This window comes from Gekko japonicus, unplaced genomic scaffold, assembly GCF_001447785.1.
Source record: "Gekko japonicus isolate JY-2015 unplaced genomic scaffold, Gekko_japonicus_V1.1 scaffold280, whole genome shotgun sequence".
Taxonomy (NCBI): Eukaryota; Metazoa; Chordata; class Lepidosauria; order Squamata; family Gekkonidae; genus Gekko; species Gekko japonicus.
Genome location: NW_015173130.1, coordinates 1,355,749 through 1,377,130, shown reverse-complemented (window position 1 = coordinate 1,377,130; position 21,382 = coordinate 1,355,749). Strand labels below are relative to the sequence as shown.

Sequence of the window (21,382 nt, the reverse complement as noted above, 5' to 3'; positions counted from 1 at the left end):
GCCCTTTCAGTAATAGTTCCAGTCATACAGAATGGCTTCCCATGAGAGGTTAGGAGTGTCTCAGCCACACCAGCCTGTAGGAAAGGCAGATGAAGCAGTCTCATTTAGTAGCACTCTCAGTTAGTGGCAGCTCCAGGGGCAGGAGGAAAATATAGTAATGAATAAATTCCTCTTGTCTGGCAGGCTGGCAACATACACAAATATTCATGGGAACCAAGAGTGCCATTGCAGTGCTCCTGATCACCATAGTTCTAGATGTGCTCTGTGTCTGAGTGTTCAGCCTCCATTAGTCACGCAGCCAAGAGTGGGATGTGGAAGCCCATATGATGGGGTTCCTGTGTCCCTGGGCAGGAGATGGGGCTCCCAGGCGAAGGAGGTGCCTGTGTTTCCCTGACGATGCCACCGCAACTCCTGGACTATAGAAAGCATTTCTCTTCAATATTTTGTCCAGTCATATGCACACTCTGGATACGGAAGAAATATTCCGAACTAGTGTGGACTCTTCTTTCATAGCCACAAAGCATTTTTACTCATTTAGATCCTGATCAGCAGGTAGGTGGGAGCAGTAAGGAAATTGTGCTGTTGTTCAGAGGGTATTAAGGGTAAAGTGGGGTTTTTTTTCCTTTGACTTGGAGAGAACATGTATTTGGGGGCATTTTTATCCCTTCCTTCCAAGGCTCAGAGCAGCTAGCAACAGATTAAGAACATAAACAGTCTAAAGCCAAAACACAATTCATTAAAATACTACTAGAACTCAGCCCATAACAAAAATCAATTCAGTATCATCATTGCCTGTGATCAGTAACTTTGGTCCTCCACTTTGATTTTTTTTAAAATGAAACCAGGTTGGTGTACTGGTTAGAGTTTCAGAGGAGGATCTGAGAGACCCAGATTCAAATCCTCACTCTGCCATGGAAGTTCACTGGGTAACCTTGGGCCAGTTACTTATCTTGTCCTTACCTACCTCACAGGGTAAAATGGAAGAGGGGAGAATAATGTTGTAAGCTGCCGTGGGTCCCCATTGGGGAGAAAAGTGAGGTGTAAGTATCTAAATAGATATCCAGGAAGATCCAGGTGTTACACGCCCTTCAAAATTATAACAGAGAGGGCATTAGGAAGGTTGTTCTGTAATTGTCAGGTGACATTCTGAAGCACATGACAGTTCACTGAAGCTAAGTAGATGAAGCAGCAACAAAAATTGATGAGCAAAATGAAGAGGGTGCACAGTTCTGTGACACATTTGAGAACTTTTGCTGAAGGATTGCTGGTTATCTCCCTTCCTGGTTTTATTTAGCACTCACAGCCTTGCTTAAGTCAGTCTACCTAGTTTTCTTGCTTTTTGATGGCCAAGTTTTCTCACTTTTTGATGGTTGTCTACCTTCAGCAGTGAAGGCACCAGTTAATTTTTATTAATGAATATAAAATATAATTTCAAGAAGTTTGAAACCTGTTTCAGTTGTCATTCAATTACTTTATCTTTTGTGGCATTTTACAGTTTGAACTTGTGATCAAATGGTACTAATGAATGTAGAGTTGAGGTTTTTTAAAAAACTGATTTTATCATATTGGTGTAATGACATAATCCTCTTAAACATTGGTGTTTCTACAGAAGATTTTTAACAAAATATTTTTTCAGTGTTGGGATCTTAGTTTTCCTAGTTTTGGGGATGCTTAATGGCATTGTGTTTGCCGTTACTTTAGAGAAATTCTTGGAAAGAATACAACTGAACCAACTAAGAAAAGGTAAGATGAATTTTTGAAAAAGAATATATTAACCTTTCTTGTTCTAACGTATCTTATGTGTAATTTTGAACAAGTCAAATGTCTGTATCTAAAAATAGCCAACATAAAAGCAAATACTGGTATAATTTCCCTTTTGTCTAAAAGTAAGTATGCTGATGTACTAAAATGCATGTCTGATTCCTCTGAATTACTATATATAAATGTCTAAAGCAATACAAATCTTGCCCTCTGTATAGAACTGTAAATATTGCCACAATTTGTTGTTGTTTTTTTAACCTCTAAACGTTAAAGACGATAAATGGAATGGCCCTCAAGGCCTACGTAAATACAATTAAGCAGCTGTCAAATGGCAGCCATCTTGAAACAATCTACTGGTTACATAATACAGCAAGAGTTAATGGGTCAGCAAATGCCCAGCCCAAATGGATGGAAGATATGGGTGGCACAGTCTGAGCAGAGCATTGTAATGGAATGCTTGAACTGCTTTCTAGATCATTCCGTTATAGATTATGTAATTGATTAGGATGTCGACACAGACATGCAGTGGCAAGCATCTTGGGTCTTCTTGCATGGAGCATATTAAGTCCAGTACCACCTGCACTGGGTTCCATTTTGGTTTGGGGCCCCAGTTCAAACTGCTGGTGCTGACCCCTTAAAGCACCAGTCAGCTTAGGATCAGGATATTTAAGGAACTGCCTACTATAATACCTACCAGTTTGCACTGTTCTTCACATGTGGTTCTCCTTGGTATCCCCCTGCAATTCAAGGTGAAGTGGGTATCTGCTTGGGAGAGGGCTTTTATGATAGAAGCTTCCAGGCTTTGGAACTTCCTTTGGTTGCCTCCATCTCTTCTGGCACATGACAAAGATGGTTCTGTTTTCAGGGTTTTCAGAAGGGCGTTATTTTGTTGATGCTGCTTTGTTTAATGCCTTTCTGTTGTTTTTTCCTTCTAGGTCTGCGGGTGGGATTTTTTTTTTTTTTTTGATGCAGCAGTTATCGTTTCTGTGCTATATCTTGTTAGCTGCATTGGGTGCCCTAGCAGCTTGGTGGGGAGGTAGAAAAGCTTTTAAATAAGTAAAAGTAGATATATGATCACCTTCCGTTTTGAACCCAAGAGTAAACTCGGCTTTGATATCTTGTTCTAGTGAGAAGCACCTGGAGTGTTTATTGACACACTGCATCAAAGTGCCAATGCTTGTTTTGGATCCTGCTTTGCCAAGCAATGTCACTGTTAAGGACCTGTCATCTGTCTATCCCCTCTTACGATCTGCCAGCAATATCTTCTCAGTTGCAAAGCCAAAAAATCCTTCTATCAACGTTACAGTAGTTGTTTTTGACAGTCCTAAAGAAGGTAAGAATCTGCTTTAGGCTTCTCTCAGTGAGACAAAAGCACTAAGGTTTTAGTGTAGTATAAGAACATTGTTTTAATTAATATTTTGGATTCTTTCATGTGGGGTTTCTTAATTGTTGTGAATATGGTTTCTTAATTGTTGTGAATATATATGTACAGCGATTAGGTGTCCAATCTTTATATGAAAAAATATCATTGCTTAATAAAAATATCTAGTTACACAGAGATTATTTGTCAGTTTGAAGGCCAGTTGGTTACAGTTGCTTAAATTCAGCAGAGAGTTAATTTTGAAGATGGGCAAGATGGGAGGTATCCTCTTGTTCTTAATTACGCACACTTATTTTTGCTTAGATGGGGGCCATTGGGTGCATTCTGTTTCCTCTCCCATAATTCAAATCAAAATGGTCCCTTGCAACATTTATCCGGAGGTGTGGGTGCTGGCATATGGTGATGCAAAGGCATCGATTGCTCTCTGTCTTTACACTCAGAGGTGCTAGTTGTATTTATTTTACCCTCTTCCAAGAAGGACTCTAAACTGCAGAGTACTAAGTCTTTTGATACATTTGATCCCATGTTTAAGGTATTACAAGGTACCCGTATAACTCAGTGGTGGAAATATAGCACTAGTGATGTTTACAGATATGAGAGGTTGTTTGAGCTCCTTTTATGTAGTCATGAATGCTACATATTAAAACTGAACTAAATTGTGACCCAGTATGGCGGTGGCATCAGCTACAGTATTCAGTTGGGTAATGGGAATCTTTGGTTCGTATCTTCCCTTCATTGTGAAGCTGACTACATATTCTTTGGCTGTTTTTCAACTGAGTACACCTCATTAGGTGGTTGTGAAGATACAGTGTGAGGACCTGAAGTCAGAAATATACAGATGGGGCAAATAAATTAAATAAATAATTTATTTATTCCCACTAATTATTAATACTAAGTATCAAATGCAGCATCTCTCGTTGTGCTGGTGACCAGTGGTGGGGCAGGGCAGCGGAACCGTTCACAATCTGCTCTCTTCAGGTTATTTCCACCATCTAAAGGATGATGCATTTTACAATTAAAATTGGCGTTAACCTGCTCTTGTGGTGTGGACTGGTACAATTACTGAAGTTGCTGCTGCACTCTGAAAATCTTTTTATTAGGGGAAAATCCTAATATTTCATATATTTCAAGGATATGTAAAATATTTAAAGTTTAAAAAAGAAAACAAAAACTTCACAGTGTATTGAAGTGCCAACCCGTGATTTGAATTTCTGCCTCTTCCAGCTGAGGATGCTCATTCTGGAATGTTAAAGGAGAGCAGCAAACAGGCCACGTGGAGGGGCTATTTGGTATGTATGAGGTCAGCTTTTTAGAATTCCCATTTTTTAAATCTCTGTGTCTGCTGGGATATCTTCTGCAATCTATGTCTGCTGGGATATCTTCTGCAATCAATGGGGTGCGAGACATTCCTGGATGAAGATGAAGTGATTGTGTTGCTAGGAGGTACGTTGTTGGCCTGGAATTAATAACTTTTACCAGACCCCCATCTTGCAACCACTGATTCTGTGCCATCTAGAGCACCGATATTTTAGTGTTTTGTACTGTATTGTTTTATTCTGTTTTTATCTGTTTTAACTTTGGCACTTGTGCCTCTTTGTTAGCCGCCCTGAGCCTTCGGGGAGGGCGGGATATAGAAAAATCTGCCTCCATTCCCAATGACTGGAAGGTAGCAACTATAACCCCTATCTACTACAGTTCTGCAGGGCCTGTAAAATGGAGCTGTTCTCTCAGGCTTTCAGCTGAGGTGGTGGACACCCAATTAGTTGCCCTCCCTGTTTAGAAGTTGCCCTGACTATTTTCCGTACACGGAGTCCTGGTATTATATGAGCTTGGTGTGACTCCAGTTAGCATCAGTCCAGCTTATAGGGGGTCTGAACTGTTATAATTGATTTGCCATCTTTTAACTGTTTAATGGTTTTAGCTGTTTTAATAATTAATTATATTACCTGGTTTTAATTGTTCATGCACTTTGTTGTTTTGGGAAGGGCGCGATATAAATTTAACTAATAAATAAACAAAGGTTCCAGAGGAGATATGGGAAATTACAGGCCAGTCAGCCTAACATCCATTCTGGATAGGTTAGTGGAATGCATTATTAAAGATAGAATTCTTAGGCACATAGATGAACAAAAGCTATTGAGGAAGAATCAGTATCAATTCTGTAAGGGAAGATTTTGTCTCACTAACCTTTAGAGTTCTTTGAGAGAGTGAACAAACGTGGACAAGGGTGACCCAGTACCTAGATTTACCTAGACTTCCAGAAAGCTTTTGATAAAGTTCCTCATCAATGACTCCTAAGTAAACTTATTATGGGATAAGAGGACAAGTCCACTTGTGGATTAAAAACTGGTTAATTAACAGGAACCAGAGAGTGAGTGTAGGTGGGCAATTTTCTCAGTGGAGGGTGGTAAGCAGTGGGGTACCGCAGGGATCAGTACTTGGTCCACTGCTTTTTAACTTGTTCATTAATGATTTGGAGATGGGAGTAAGCAGTGAAGTGGCTAAATTTGCGGATGATACAAAGTTGTTCAGGGTGGTGAAAACCAGTGAGGATTGTGAGGCACTCCAAGGGGATCTGTCAAGGATGGGCGAGTGGGCGTCAACATGGCAAATGGGGTTCAATGTGGCCAAGTGCAAGGTGATGCACATTGGAGCCAAAAATCCTAAATATAAATACACATTGATGGGGTCTGAACTGGCAGAGACTGAGCAAGAGAGAGATCTCAAGAGTCGTGGTAGATAACTCACTGAAAATGTCAACTCTTTGTACAACTGCAATAAGAAAGGCAAATGCTATGCTGCGGATTATTAGGAAGAGGATTGAAAACAAATCAGCCAGTATCATAATGCCCCTGTATAAATCTAGGGTGCAGCCTCATTTGGAATAGTGTGTATAGTTCTGGTCACTGCGCCTCAAAAAAGATATACCATTGGAAAAGGTGCAGAAAAGGGCAACTAGAATGATTAAGGGAATGGAACACCTTCCCTATGAAGAAAGGTTAAAGTGCTTAGGGCTCTTTAGCTTGGAGAAACAATGACTGAGGGGTGACATGTAGAGGTTTACAAAATTATGCATGAGATACAGAAGGTAAAGAAGTACTTTTCTCTCTCACAATACAAGGATTAGTGGGTACTCAGTGAAATTAATGAGCAGTAAGCTTAGAACAGATAAAAGGAAGTAGGTCTTCACCCAAAGAGTAATTAACATGTAGAATTCACTGCTGCAAGAAGTAGTGGTGGCTACAAGCATAGACAATTTCAAGAGGGGACTGTATAAACATGCGGAGCAGAGGTCCACCGGTGGCTATTAGCCACAAGGTATAGATGGAACACGCTGGGGTGGTGATGCTCTATTTTTTTGGTGCTTGGGGGGCCACAGTGGGAGGGCTTTTTGGAGTTCTGCCCCCACTGGTGGACCTCCTAATGGCACCTGAGTTTTGGCCACTGTGTGACAGAGTGTTGGACTGGATGAGCCATTGGCCTGATCCAATGTGTGTTATGTTCTTATGAATTCCTTTGATACTTCATTTATTTAGATTCTTTATATACTCCCAGACACTTGCTCGAGATGGCTCACAAAGTAAAAACAAATATAATAAAAATCATAAAAAGCTTCTATGGAGAATTTATGTCAATGCTGTGCTATAACAGCTTGTATTTAGCACTAAGAATGTGATAGGTTTTCCTTCTGGGGAATGGCCGATAAATAAATACTCATCCTTGCTTTAAAAAAGAAAAAAAAGTTATAGGATTGTTTTGTTTCTGCAGACTACAGACAAAGAAGTTCCTGGTTTGGTGCTAATGCAAGATTTGGCTTTCCTCAAAGGATTTCCACCAACCTTCAAAGAGACAAATCAACTAAAAGCTAAACTACCAGAAAACCTTTCTTCTAAAATAAAGATGGTAAGATTTTCAAGAGGGTGAAACAGAAACAAAGCATCTGCAGGCAAGCAGGGCAGCAGAATGGAGCAGAGAATCATGATTTTTGGCTTGTGTCTTCTGCTACAGATCACTGGGTTGCATCTTTTGTAAATCCATTTTATGAATGGTGGTGCCCTCCTCTGGTGCAAGAAGTGTTCCACTGATGCAACATGGTCTTCTCTTGGCAGGAAAGCCTCTTGCTTTCCTGCATAAGTAGGGGAGGCCCTTTGTGCTGGAAGAAAGCATCACCATTAGCAGAATGAAACTGTGGGATCTGTATAGGATCCGGCCCCCACGCCTCACTAGGAATAAGGGAAGGACTCCTATATTAACAAACAATAACCACCATGCCCAGCTCCAACACCTCCTTAGAGATGCACTCTTAAGATTTAATGGTAGCATAGCCAGCTAGGCACAAGAATTCAGCCTTGGAGATCAGTTACCCATCAATCAGACAGTATTTAAACAAGAAATAGTTTTATTTAGCACAGAACTAACACAGACAACAGGAAGTACTGAACACAAGAAAACACCTATGGCCCTCTGTGGCCCTTACTAAACATTAAAGATCTACATAATTACCAGGATGATCCCTAGGCAAGGATGTCCAAGTATACAGTCCATTGGAATAGTCCAAGTATCTTTAGAAACAACAGCTCCATTATGCAAGCACCTCGCCATGTGCTTCACATGGAGTCCTTTGTCTGAGGCCACATGGCTGAAGCCTCAGATAGACAGGCACAGATTCACATAACAGACAAGAAGCCAGAAAGTTCTGAGCTCTCTCTCTCTGGGTTAGACAATTTGAACTCCAATCCCATTATACGGCCCTGGCCAGTTAGCCAACCACATGAGACAGGTAATTTCCAAATATGGGGTTGTCATGGTAAATGGGTGGGGAAAGGTTGGGTCAGGGGATCATCCTCCTGCAGTAAGATGATCCCTGCTATGTGTGTAGTAGCATGTCAGCTATGCCTCTGGTCTTCTACCAGCAAAGGTTTATGATGGCAATTGAGCCCATTTGGCCTCTATAGGAAGTTAGCCCAACAGGGGGTAAGAGCAAAAGGCATTCCAAGGGGAAACATGATCCTACATAACATTCAAAGGGAGACATGAGGCCTACAGGAATTAATATTTCTATACAGGATCCAACCCACTATTGCTTTTTCCATCTTTCAAATTGAAAACATATTAAGCAGAGATTACTTGCTGCAGGTCTCCATATAAATACTCTCAAAGGGTGGTAAGTCCCCATTTGACTGGGATCACAAGAGCCACTTAAAGTATGCTGATGTTCTTGGGTAGGCTTAGTGGGATTTTTTAATATTTAGAAGAGCACTTTCATTTTGCACGGTCCCCTCATTTAAGAGTCAGTGTATCGTGCTGCAGTTCCATGGATCCTTGCTTTTGTCCCATTCTTAAGATGCCTCAGTCAGCTTTTGCTACGTCTACCCCCATTCTAGCCTTCTCTCCAATGCTTAAACCTTATGCTTCACACTATAGTCCATTTATGGTCCAAAGTGATAACTTTGCATGGAAATGGGTATTTGGCCACTAGGTGTTGCTGTGCTCTTATCAAATCTATGTTAATGCTTGCCTCCAAAGGTTTGCAAAGGTGACCTTGTGCATGCTGAGTTTCTGCTCTTCTTGGGCCAAGACGTATGATGTCTGAATTACCAACATAGGTTAGGCAGTGAATGAAGTAAGCTGTGTTGGTGTTGATGAAGCAAACTATGTGGCACATTCTTAAATTTTGCATAAAGTTGGAAAGTGCTTCCTGTTGTGGATTCAGGAAGCCCATAGTCTATCCAATGGTTTCCAGCCGGGAGAGCAATTCAGAACTAGCCTGTATCTAACTAGAGTGGAAATTGCCTGTTGCAAGTATAATATTTTAAAAAGAGGGCTTTCCATTTTAGTCTTTCTGAATTTGTCAGACTTATGACAAGGCTAAGCAGAGCTGAATATTGATTATTAAAGGCTTACAGAGTACACATGCGATGAGACTGGCTCTGAGCAGTACGAATGAGACCACATCCTTTTTTCCACAGCCATATTTAATTTGAGAGCTGAGCTGAAGCTTGTGGCAGTGATGTTATTTCTAGAAAACGTTACTTCTTTCTTCATTCATCGTGCGCATAGTGTGTGAAAACGTTGCACCCACCACCTTGGAGAGGAACACCTGTGTTAGGGATTTTAACGGGTGTGTACTCATGTTAGGTATCATTGATTTCCATGTACCAGTTGCACTCTTTTATTTGTTAACATTATTTATAGTCTACCTTTCTCACATAGACTTAAGTGGGATTACAGATAGTGAAAGTACAATCAGCAAAATGGGACATTTGATAACTAATGCATCTGGATATTAGAAGTCTGGAACCACCAGAAAGAAGCAGAAGCATGGCAGAAGTATTAACGTGACACATTAAGCAGTACAGAAATTACAAAATAGGATCCTTCTTATAGTACACTGTAGACAGCAGTAAAGACTATCAAGTCCCAATCATTTACCCAAGTAAGTTTGTGAAACCATTTTATACTGTGCAGCATTATTACCTGTGCAGAAAAGCCCTCTTTTTGCAGGAGGCCAAGGGAATGGGAGCTTTCCTGACCTTGGATTGGCTATTCCACAAAGTAGGAGCCACAGTGGAGAAAGTATGTGTATGAGCCGTTGATTTTGCCCATTTAGTCTGATGTGGCTCTGCTTTCAACGTCTCTGTTCAGATTGGTTGGGAATCTGTATTATGTCCGTCCCTAGATTGCAGCTGCTTTTTGTATTATCAAGTGTTGGATCCTGCCCACTTTTCCAATTGACTCTGTCAGCTCCCCTCCTCAGTGCAGGCCCCCCCCAATCTCCCAGACTGCTTTTGCCCATGTGGGTACCGCGATTTCCGTCACAACCTTCTTGGAGGCCACTTTTGCCAGCAGAAAATCTGGCAGGATCCAACTCCTTATTTTTATCTGTAATAATCTCCCAGATTTCTTTCACTAAGTATTGTACAGCCTCCTTAAGGGCAGGATCAAAATGTTGAGAGCGGCTATGAAGAAATGGGGCATAGGTAGGCCTACCCGTTCTACCTCCTGGCTCAGAGAAACACGGGTTGGTGTATGTATATGGTCCCAAACCTTGCAACCTTTAACCCATGTAAAATCCAGGAAGAGCAGTGCATTTCAAGCCCAGGGAAAGATGCTATGCAAAAATTACATCTGGTAAATGGACCCTACTATGTACAGGCTGAACACTAGAACCTTGTCCAAAGCAGCCTTGTGCAGCGACTGACATTGTAAGAGAATTTGATGGTTTTTGATTTTGTGTCTTCGGTTTAAGAAATAAATAAAGGCAACCTCTTTTAAGTATATTGGGGAGGACATTGATCGGGTTAGTATGTTTCCAGTGTGTTATTGTCTTTGATGTAAACTGTTTGTGTTGCCACACCAGGAAGGGTCATGGCATAGGCAGACTGCCAAGCTGTCCCCTTAAATCTGTTTCTTTGAAAGGTTCAGGAAAAGGGAGGGGGTAATAGATGGTTTGCAGCTGGAATTAGAATAGGAATACATCTGGTCAGTTGTCAGTAAAATGAATGGAATTGTTCAGAGCTAGGAAAGGGAAGAGGGGAGGTTTTCTCGGATAGTCCCAGAGGTAGAAGGAATTTTTCTCTGTTAAAAGAATATCCTACTCACTTAGATTGTACTAGATAGAACCTCAGCTGGATTCTGTAAAGAAGAACAGTTGAGAACTTCAGGTATTCAGGTTTTGAGCAAAATTATAGCAACTGCTTTGCCGAATCAAACCAAGTTCCATCTTGTCCAACAGTGTTGTATCTAATCGGAAACATGAGAGATGGGTACTAGTCACTTAAGCAGCAAAACCAGACAATGAAGGCGATTCTTCAGGTCTGCAGAAAAATATGATTTTTGTAATAAACACCTCCCCAAAGCACTGCAAATGTAGGGAGGCCTGAATACGCTCCCAAGAGGTACAAACTGAGGGCTGTTGAGAGTCAGTGAGGGGAAATCAATCTGTTCAAGCCTATGTGTTCTTGGGAGGGAGAGATTCTGTGAGGGGGAGCATGGGATTGGATTTCCAAATGGTTCTTCCTGCTCTGAAATTCCTTGTGAGCTCCTGGGTTGTTCTGTATTTACTGGTGGCTGGCCAGGTCATCCAGGTAACCAGGTCTGGAAGGTGACAGTCCACCCCTGTCAATTGTCCTAGCAACTCCCGTTCAAAGGTATACTGTCACTATGTGCAGAATTTACATTTAGTTCTCAGAGAGCTAACAGCTGATAGGTCTCTCTTCCACAATTGTGTAACTCTTGTTAATTATGCATAGTGTGGAGGACTTTGCTTTGTCCACCCTGAGCTCAGTGCCAGCTGGCATCATTGTGTGGGTCCTAGCAGAAGAACGCTGCTCCTCATAATGTTACAATCCCCTATCCTTATCTGTTTTAATTTTGTGACACCATTTTACTTTTTTAAACTTTTTTGGGGAGTTCCCCTCTGTGCCCACTGCTTGCACTTGACTTGGAGGGGGAAAATACTGACTTTTCTTCAAAGTCAGGAACAATTGCTCTAATAATTAGTGTTTCTCTAGAAGTGGGGAGCTGTGGTGGCTCAAGTGGTTAAGACGCTGAACTGCAGGCTGTGGAAGGTTGGTAGTTCAGCAGTTCGAGACCCGAGCTCCCGTCTCTAGTTCCAGCTCCTGCCAACCTAGCAGTTTGAAAGCAAGAAATTGCAAGTAGATAAATAGGTTCCACTTCAGTGGGAAGGTAACAGTGGTCCATGCGCCTTGGTGCACATGACCATGGAAAGCTCTTCGGCTTTGAAACGGAGATGAGCACCGCAACCCTAGAGTCAGATTTGACTGGCTTTCGAGCAAGGGAAACTTTACCTTTACCTAGAAGCGGGGAAGTTGAGACAAATGGAAATCCCCTGTCCTTAATATGCTGTTCTTGAATGGAATGGAAAGATCTTTAGATGATTACATAGGTGTGTGTGTGTGTACAGGGCTTTTTTTCCTGGGGGAATGCGCCAGAATGGCGTTCTGGAACCTCTTCAACAAAATTCTTTTTAAAATGTTTAAATGTTCATGAGTTTTCAGTATACAGGTTGAAAACGTCATTTCCCTCTTGAGAGTTCCAGCACCTCTTTTTTTTCCTTCAAAAAACACCCTGTGTGTGCGCGCGCGCATGTGCGTGTGTATAAGAGGATGAGCTGTGGAAGGGACAGCACGACATTGTACTACTACTGCTAAATAAATATGAGGCTGCCAATGGAAGCTTTGTAATCTCTAGCATGTCCACAGCATTATTTTTGGAGATTTCTTTGCTGCTCTCCGTAGCGCTACTTCAGCCCTAGCAGCCACCAAGGCCACTCTTTCTTCAGTTTGTCCAGATGATGCTCTTGAAGGACTGGGATTTATCAGATTTTTCTGATGAGTCATATTTAGAGCTATCAGGTAACACGTGAATTCATACCATCAGCAGCTTCAAAATGTCACAAGTGTGACAGCTGGGCTTCTGTTTGCTGTGGGGCGAACCGGATGAATATTGCCAAAAAGTAGACGGGAAAATTCAGTCTTTAAAATAATAAAAACGTTGTCTCGGGATTCATTTGCTTTTATAACTAGGCTGGGTTTTTTATCTGCCAGCACGTGGTTTGGCAGTTTTAAATGGTTTTTGTGAAAACCGAATTGGAGGACAAGGAGGCGCTTTGTATCAAGCCCTTTTGTCCCTTGCAGGGCCGAACTTGCCCTCAGTGATGTTTCAACATAGCAGATCTGATTGGTTGAGCAGTGGTGTTACATTGCTACGCTCACTTGAGTGATTCCCTGGTTGTCTGTGATCATGCAGTGAAGGAGGACAACCCTTGAAAAAAATGGTGGCAAGGCTGTAAAGAGCTAAAAACAAAAAAGTACGCTTGGGTTGAGGGTGGTATGCCCTCTACAGGTCAATATTTGTATTCACACATTTCTAATGTTCAGTGTAGTGCTAGTTTGGGGGGGGGGTGTTAATGCCATCAAGTCGCTTCTGACTTAGGATGACCATATGAATTAATGTCCTCCCAAACATTCTGTTGTTAGCAGCTGTCATGGCTCAGGTGGGGTGTCACCTGACGCTGCCGCCACTCTGGAATTAGGATCCCTTGAGAAGGCCCAGAGCACCCTCCCAAGACCTTCAGACCTCCCTTTTGGCCGAATAATAGGCATGAGGACCAGGCAGAGTAAACAACAAGGAAAAGGTTTATTTTATAGGAGGTCAAACAAGGTGCAGGAATAATAAAAGTAAGTGGGTGAAAAGAAAAGAAATCAAATGCCCTGACGTGTCTGAATATACTGTCCCTACAGTATGTTTCTTCCCCACAGCAGCCTCTTTCTTCTGGCCCTGTTTCCTGAGAAGAAGAACAGCTTTTCCTCTTGTACCAGTTCTTTTAATTCCCAGCCCTCTTCTTCCCTGTTGGTCAAAATCAGTGCCAAAACTTCCCAAGGCCTTCTGGGGTTTGTAGGCCCAGCCTCCCCTACTGCTAGCCAGGCTCCCTGGGCCAAGTAGGCCTCTGGTGGCACAGCCCAGATCATGACAGCAGCCTTGCTCTGATCTTGCAAACTGATGGCCGTGGCTTCCTTGACTGAGTCAATCCATCTCATGGTTGGCCTTCCTCTTTTCCCCGCTGCCTTCAACTTTTACATACAAGGAATCAAACAGCAAAAGGTGGTTCTATGTGCTGATTAACAATTATTCAGTGTCTTTAGTGTGTGGATGGCAATATTGCTTTGGACATTATAATATATAGGGAGCTGTCACTGCCCCTGTTCTTCCCACTGTTGCTGCCGTATCTCTTTCCTCTCCCTTTCCTGCGCCTTTGTAATCCCCATTTAGCAAGTCCATGGGTGGGAAGAAGGGGAGCCAAGCCCCCTATGTATTAATCTCTCTGCTGAACAAGTGGTTATATAATCCATCTTCTTCCTTTTCTGTTGGGAAAGACTTTGCCGACCTGAAAAATTAGCAGTGGCCGAGCATAGCCTAACTCAAACAGGGCACAGTATCTTATTTCAAGGCACTGAAATGCTGGACAACACATCCAATTACCATGTCAGATTACACAGGGAAACCATTTAAGTTCATAAACACAAACACAATTTCAACAGGAAGGACGAGAGTTTAAAAATAAATAGGGCATGGTTTCCAGTCCTGAAAAACACAAAATGCTCTACATCTCACAACAGCACTACAGATAAGTTTAGAATTTCAACAGCCAATCTATGTGCAAAAGAACCTCCTCAGGAAAGCTCCATTAGCATGTCACAGCCTGGGAAACGCCTACAAGATAATGACTCAGCCCTACCCCACCTTCCTAAGTAGATATAAATTACCTGCCTACCATTTTTCTTCTCACCTTGACACAGAGAGTACTCCATCTTTCTGTGTTATACCTCTGAGGATGCCAGTCACAGCCGCTGGCGAAAGGTACTACAATGCCAAGACCATGGCCATACAGCCCAGAAAATCTACAACAAACTAATGTTAAGTGCAACTTTTAAAAAAACCGAAACACTTGATCACCATAAATCCATTTAAAATGTAACTTTTCCCTGAGTGGAAAAATGCCCGTGCCTTGCACTTTACAAGCCGTGTGTGCTGTTAGAATTTCTGCTGAGGATAAACTTCTTTTCATCTTGCCCATTATGAAAGCCGATATATAGAATAACTGGTGACAGGCGATAAAAATAGCAGGCAGATCAAACAGTTCCCCAGTAACAAATGACCTTAGCTGTGGATTGTAAATCTTGGCTGAGGACTCAAGAGAAGAGCCACAAATGGATTCATTCTGAAAGCTTTTTGTGTCTCAGATTTCTAGATGTCTGGTTGATCTTTTAAACCTGGCCTAAAACTGCATTGGCTGCGGATGCATGGCTAAACTGGCCACCTTTTGCAAACTTCATTTCAGAATATGGCATGGTATCTTAAATTGAATGTGCTGTAACTCTTTACTCAAGGAGAGCCAGTGTGGTATAGTACTTAAGAGTGCTGGACAATGATCTGGGTCTGGGAGACCCAGCTTCAAATCACCTCTCTGCTGTGCAGCCTTACAAGGTAACCTTGGGCCACTGACACACTCTCAGCTTAATTTATCTCACAGGGTTATTGCGGGGATAAAATGGAGGAGAGAAGAATGACGTACGCCACCTTGGGTCCCCATTGTTAAGTTAATGAACGAACTAAATAAAAACTTACAGGATCCTGAAGCGTTAAAAAACAGCAAATGCAAAAATCAGCTGGATACTCTTAGTCCTTGGGTTGCCTTATAAAGGATTTCCAGTGACTTCTTTGTGCCCAGATTTAAAGAATGAGAGCTGAAACTGACTTAATTGAGACAAATTATGGGAAAACATTGGTCAGTTTCTGGCCCATTCTGTACCAGGAGGTTAGGGATGTCCTGGAGCAAGCAGGAAGCTGTCATCTTCTAAAGAGAGCCCTTGTGGTATCATTGAGAGTGTTTTGATGGACTTGAGGAGGCCTGGTTTCAAATTCTGCTTTGCCATGAAAGTCTCCGGGTGACCAGTTTTGATACCTCAGGCTACCTTTCTTTGAAGAATTTTTATAAGGTTAAAAATGTCAGGTGTTTTTTAAAATAAACAATTGTTTAAATAAATAAATTGTTTAAATATACAATACTGTGAAAGAGACTAGAGGTCAGAAACACAATACAGCAAGCTAGATCAGCAGAAGAGAAGATCAAAAACTGGCAGCAAAAAATGGATACAAACCTGTTAAAACTGCGGAAATCGGCATATTTAAAAGGCAGCTGGTGACAACTCGCTCATTTTAAAGTGTGAATGAATATAAAGGACTTAATCTTGGTGCAGAATGTTGGTAATTCACAGATCTGTTTGGGTTTGTGAAGTGCTATGAGATGCCGATATAGGGAAACAAATTATTTATTGTATGGAATGTTATAAAGAAAAGGAAAATGTGAGGTGATGAATGTGGGGCTTTTGTATTGTGCGTTTGTATTTAGTAAATTTCTGTATTTATAAGATATTTTTTTTAAAAAAAATACATCTGTTTGGCAAAAAGGGTATTATTCATGTTGGATGCCACCACCAAAAAGCCCTTCTCCTTAGTCTCCCCCATCTGCTTCATTTCTGAAGATGGGGTGGGGGGCAGCCTTTGGAGCAATTTTCAGCAGGGAAGGGAGTTCATATGCGAAGGAGTGCTTTGAGCCTGTCATTCAGAGCTACTGGAGGAAGGGGTGTAGTGATGGTAGTAATATGAATGGGGCAGTAAGTAAACCAAAACCACAACCGCTGCCCACCTTGGAATCCTCTGGATTATGCTTTGCAAATCATATTATGTATCTGTTTCTGTGAAAAACACTCCAGTCTATTAGGCTTAGTTTACCTTTTAATAAGAACCAGTTTGGTGTAGTGGTTAAGTGTACGGACTCTAATCTGTGAGAACCGGGTTGGATTCCCCACTCCTCTACTTGCAGCTGCTGGATGACCTTGGGCAAGCCATAGTTCTGGCACAGCTGTCCTTGAAAGAGCAGTTTATGCCAGAGCTCTCTCAGCCCCACCTACCTCACAGGGTGTCTGTTGTGGGGAGGGGAAGGGAAAGGAGTTTGTAAGCTGCTCTGAGACTCCGAGTGAAGGGTGGGGTATAAATTCAATCTCTCTTCTTCTCTTCAATGCTTCACTGCATGGCAATACTTCTATGTTGATTTCTGCTGATTTACCTTTCCACTTTCTCTTTGCTGTGGTATGTTGCAAAACTGATGAATCAAGCAAGGAGGGGGAAAGTTCATTTGTAGATCCATGCCAGGGATTGAAAGTTTTTATTTCTTTGTATAGTTGCAGCTTTATTCAGAAGCCAGTGTAGCTCTCTTTCAACTCAATAACGCTAAGGATTTCCAAGAGCTGAACAAACAAGCGAAGAAGAACATGACCATAGATGGCAAAGAACTGACACTCAATCCTGCATATTTATTATGGGATCTCAGTGCCATCAGCCAGGTAGGCAGTGTTCTCTAATGTACGGAGAGGCAATTGGGGTAAAACTTGACTCTTTAAATAACTGATGGTGATGAATAAATTTTACAGCATAATGTACAGGATGGATAGTAGTTCAGTCATCAGTACTGCCTAATGTAAAGAGATAAGTAAATGGATTTCACAGAGTGCATACTATGCATGCATAGGCATGAATTTCATTATCACTATCAATTGAAGAAGTTTGGTGTAATGGTTCGGAGTGTGGATTCTAATTCTGGGAAAACTGGGTTTGATTCCACACTCCTCCACATGCAACTGCTGGGTGACCTTGGGTCAGTCACACGTTCTCTTGGAGCTGTTCTCTCACGAGCAGTTCTCAAAGAGCTCTTTCAGCCCCACCTACCTCACAGGGTGTCTGTTGTGGGGAGAGGAAGGGAAGGAGACTATAAACTGCTCTGAGACTCCAAGTGAAGGGCAGGGTATAAATCCAACTCTTCTTCTTCCTCTTCTTTAATGGTTGTAAGTCGAGATGACTAATTTATTTTCAGAAGAATTAAGGAGCTATTTGTTCCTGTATTTTACTTGAGGAGGCAGCTTATAGGCCCGCACACACACATGCACACTTTCACACAATCACTCCTTGGTATTCTGTTTTGGAGTCCATTCACCTAACACAGCTTTCCCATCAAGGAATATATTGCTAGGAAAATGGGTTGTGGGAATGGTGTGGATTTGGAAACTGGACGATATGTTGTTCCTCAGAGGGGTTTCTGCATTTAGATAACTTGTGTCTCTGGAAATGTTTCCATGCAACAGTATCAGCTCAGTGGACTATCATGAAGGGATAGGGGTAGGAATGATCCCTAGAGTAATCCCATTATTAATGTTTAGTGGCTGGTGGTTTTGTTTTCTTTTTTCGGAATAGGCTCTCAAACCCAGCTCTGTGAACACATTATTTAGAGTTTAAAAAGGATTAGTAGGGCTCTCCCGGGCAGATATATATGGTATATCATCACTTCTAAGGCATGTTTTGGTACGCAAGAATATATCTTAAAACCTTGTTAATTCAGTGTGCCTTTTGTCCTGTGCACAGAAAAACCAGCCACAAAGGTTTGTTCTTCCCCAAGGACACAGGTTGGAAAGCCTCTGCCCTCCTAGTGTCAAAATAAATGTATGTACCACATTCCATGGGGCCGCGGTGGCTCAGAGGTTAAGACGCTGAGCTGCAGACTGGAAGGTCGGTAGCTTGGCAGTTTGAGACCCGAGTGCCGCGTGATGGAGTGAGCTCCCGTCTCTGGCCCCAGGTCCTGCCTACATAGCTGTTCGAAAGCAAGAAATTGCAAGTAGATAAATAGGTACCGCTTCAGTGGGAAGGTAACAGCATTCTGTGTGCCTCGGTGTTTAGTCATATTGGCCACATGAATGGCCACATGACCATGGAAACATCTTCGGAAAGCGCTGACTCTTTGGCTTGGAAACAGAGATGAGCACCACCCCTTAGAGTTGGATTCGACTAGCTTTTGAGCAAGGGAAACATTTACCTTTTACCACATTCCAAACAGGCCATAGATATGTTTGTACATGAGTTTCCCCCCCTGCTCTGAGGTTATCTGTGAAAAAGTCCTTATGTTCATAATTGGAATAATGTGGAATTTGCTTCTGGGCTCAGTTCAAGTCCTCTACTGCTTGGGGCCAGTGTACCTTAAGGGCCTTGTACTCCCATATGAACCTAACTTCAGAGGTCCAGCATCAGGTGTCCCCACCATCTGGTTTTGGACAGGTGGCAAGTAAAGAAAGGGCCTTCTCGCTCATCATGGCACAAAACCTTTGGAACTCCCTCCCCAGAGAGATTCATCTAACTCACTCCATTGTCTTCTATCAGCAAGTGAAGACTTTTTTTGTCTCGTTCAGCATTTCCTCACTAACTCTTATTAGCCTTCATTCCTGTTTGTGTTTATATGTTTTATTTAATTGTTTTAAACATTTTATATCTGTGTTCTAAACATTGTTTTAATGTATGAAATGTTTTAATATATGCTGTTTTGAGGAGCCTGAGTTGGGTGGAAAGTTGGCATAGAAATGGTTATAATAATAATAATAATAATATAATATAATATAATATAATAATAATAGTTTTAACTAAATTTATGGTGTTGTTCTGTCATTGATAAGTGTAGCGCATGTTGCTGTTTCTTATTTACAGTACCACACCAGGGCAGGGTCTGCTCTGACAGGTTCTGAGATTGTTCTCTTCTGAGATGTTTTTCCAAGTAATAAAGTCAAGGCAACAAAAAGATATACCAAACCCACACAGTAATGACCAGAGCAATGATTTGAACTTGGATATATAATATAATATAATATAACATAACATAACATAACATAACATAACATAACATAACATAACATAACATAATAATATAATATAATATAATATAATAATAATAATATTAACTAAATTTATGGTGTTGTTCTGTCATTGATAAGTGTAGCGCATGTTGCTGTTTCTTATAGTCGAAGCAGGATGAAGATATTTCCGCCAGTCGTTTTGAAGACAACGAAGAACTACGATATTCACTGCGTTCCATAGAGAGGCATGCACCATGGGTGCGGCACATTTTCATAGTTACGAATGGGCAGATTCCTTCCTGGCTTAATTTGGATAATCCTCGGATAACAATCATAACACATCAGGTAAAAACTTTCTGAAACATCCACTCTGCCCTTGGGTGACTGAAACAAATATTTATACTGAGTTGATGGGGAGAAACGTTTTCCATGCAAGAGCTGCAACTGATTTACTTTTGTCTGTTTGTAAAAACACATTTATTTTCTTTTGATTTTTAAACTGCTGCCTTCCAGCGTAACTGAGATTGCAGCCGTTTCCCCTTTTTTCTGATTCTAACCTGAATTCATCAGCAGTAGGATTTTTGAAAACAAACTTATTAAGTACATTTTCAGTGTTGGACCATACTGTATTTCTCAAGGCCTTTGAAATTAAATCTAATTAACAATTGCAAAAGTAATTCAAAGCTTCCTGTAAAACTATTTTGGTGGCATTGTTTTGTAGGAAAATAGTTTAAAATGCCTTTTCCAAAAGCAATGAGAAGTATAATCTAGCTCCTAGTAAAACCTAGTTCTTTGTTGCACTTTTTCCTTGGGGAACATTCATTGCTTTGTTTTGTTTTTGAATGCTAGAAAATACTGGTATCAGAAAGAGCACATGTGGAGGACATGTAAATGGAGCCAATGCTGTTCCATTCCAGTTAAATGTGTTGTGGATCTGCAACAAAAGAGCGCTGCAGGGAAAAGGGATGACACAGGGTCATATAGCATTTCCAAAGAAAAGGACCCCAAGGGAGAGAGACCTAATGAAAAGTAAAGGTTGGGGTATTGATCCCCATCATACCAAATTAATATGCTTCAGAGTGGGTGCATGCATATATGTGACATGAGGAGACATGTGATTCGCTGTGGGCTAGATTAGCACTCTGCCTTTTGGTCTAACAGAGAACCAAAACTGAGCTGGGGATATAATGGAAGGATTTTGCAAAATGCTTCATGCATTCTGGTAGGAAGGTCTGCCTCTCACTTTGAGATCTGCCTTCCCAAATGGCATTGATGCAGCTTAAACATTGCCTACCGGCACATGTGGTATCTGATAGCCTTAAAAATTTATTGTGCATGCTTATCTTTCTGCTTATTCATTCGTTCAGACAAAAATTGTTTTTTGTACAGTATGTAGAAAATTAAGAGATCGTCTTTAAATGATGTTTGGAAAGTGACTTGAAGCCTGTCATAAGATTATCATTAAGCCTGACTCTCTTCTTAACGTTACCATTCTAGGAAATATTTCAGAATGTGAGCCACTTGCCTACCTTCAGTTCTCCTGCCATTGAAAGCCACATTCACCACATCCCAGGCCTGTCCCAGAAGTTCATTTATCTAAATGACGATGTGATGTTTGGGAAGGACGTCTGGCCTGATGACTTCTTCAGTCACTCCAAAGGTCAAAAGGTAAAGTCACCACTAAATAATAGGAGTCCTCCAGTTGCTCTGCCTCCTGAGTACAGCAAAGAAGCTGCTTCCCATTAAATTTGAACATGACAGAGATGGCAAGTGTGAGAAGGGTTCTATTTATTTGTTCAAATTTATAGCCCACCCTCCCCGCAACGGGCTCAGGGCGGCTCACAAATAGGGCAACATGTGCCAATAGTTAAAACACAAATAGGGCAAAAAATGCCAATAGTTAATCAATAAAACAAGATAAAACCAACATTTAAAACAGCATAAAGGGCTTCAATCGCAAGATGGTATCCTGGGGATGGTAGTC

At 41.5% G+C, this 21,382-nt stretch overlaps 1 protein-coding gene across 1 annotated transcript in view; it reads left to right on the top strand.

Moving 5' to 3' along the window:
• Positions 1-1,701: 1,701 nt before the first annotated feature.
• Positions 1,702-21,382, top strand: part of LOC107119577 (N-acetylglucosamine-1-phosphotransferase subunits alpha/beta-like) — a gene marked incomplete at its 5' end in the record, with an annotated part of 50,747 nt that continues 31,066 nt past the window's right edge. Inside the window, 7 exons of the mRNA XM_015422087.1 lie at positions 1,702-1,743; positions 2,889-3,094; positions 4,367-4,431; positions 6,911-7,045; positions 16,909-17,070; positions 19,564-19,743; positions 20,896-21,066. Coding sequence (XP_015277573.1) covers positions 1,702-1,743; positions 2,889-3,094; positions 4,367-4,431; positions 6,911-7,045; positions 16,909-17,070; positions 19,564-19,743; positions 20,896-21,066 — 961 coding nt within the window. The remainder of the gene's footprint in view (positions 1,744-2,888; positions 3,095-4,366; positions 4,432-6,910; positions 7,046-16,908; positions 17,071-19,563; positions 19,744-20,895; positions 21,067-21,382) is intronic.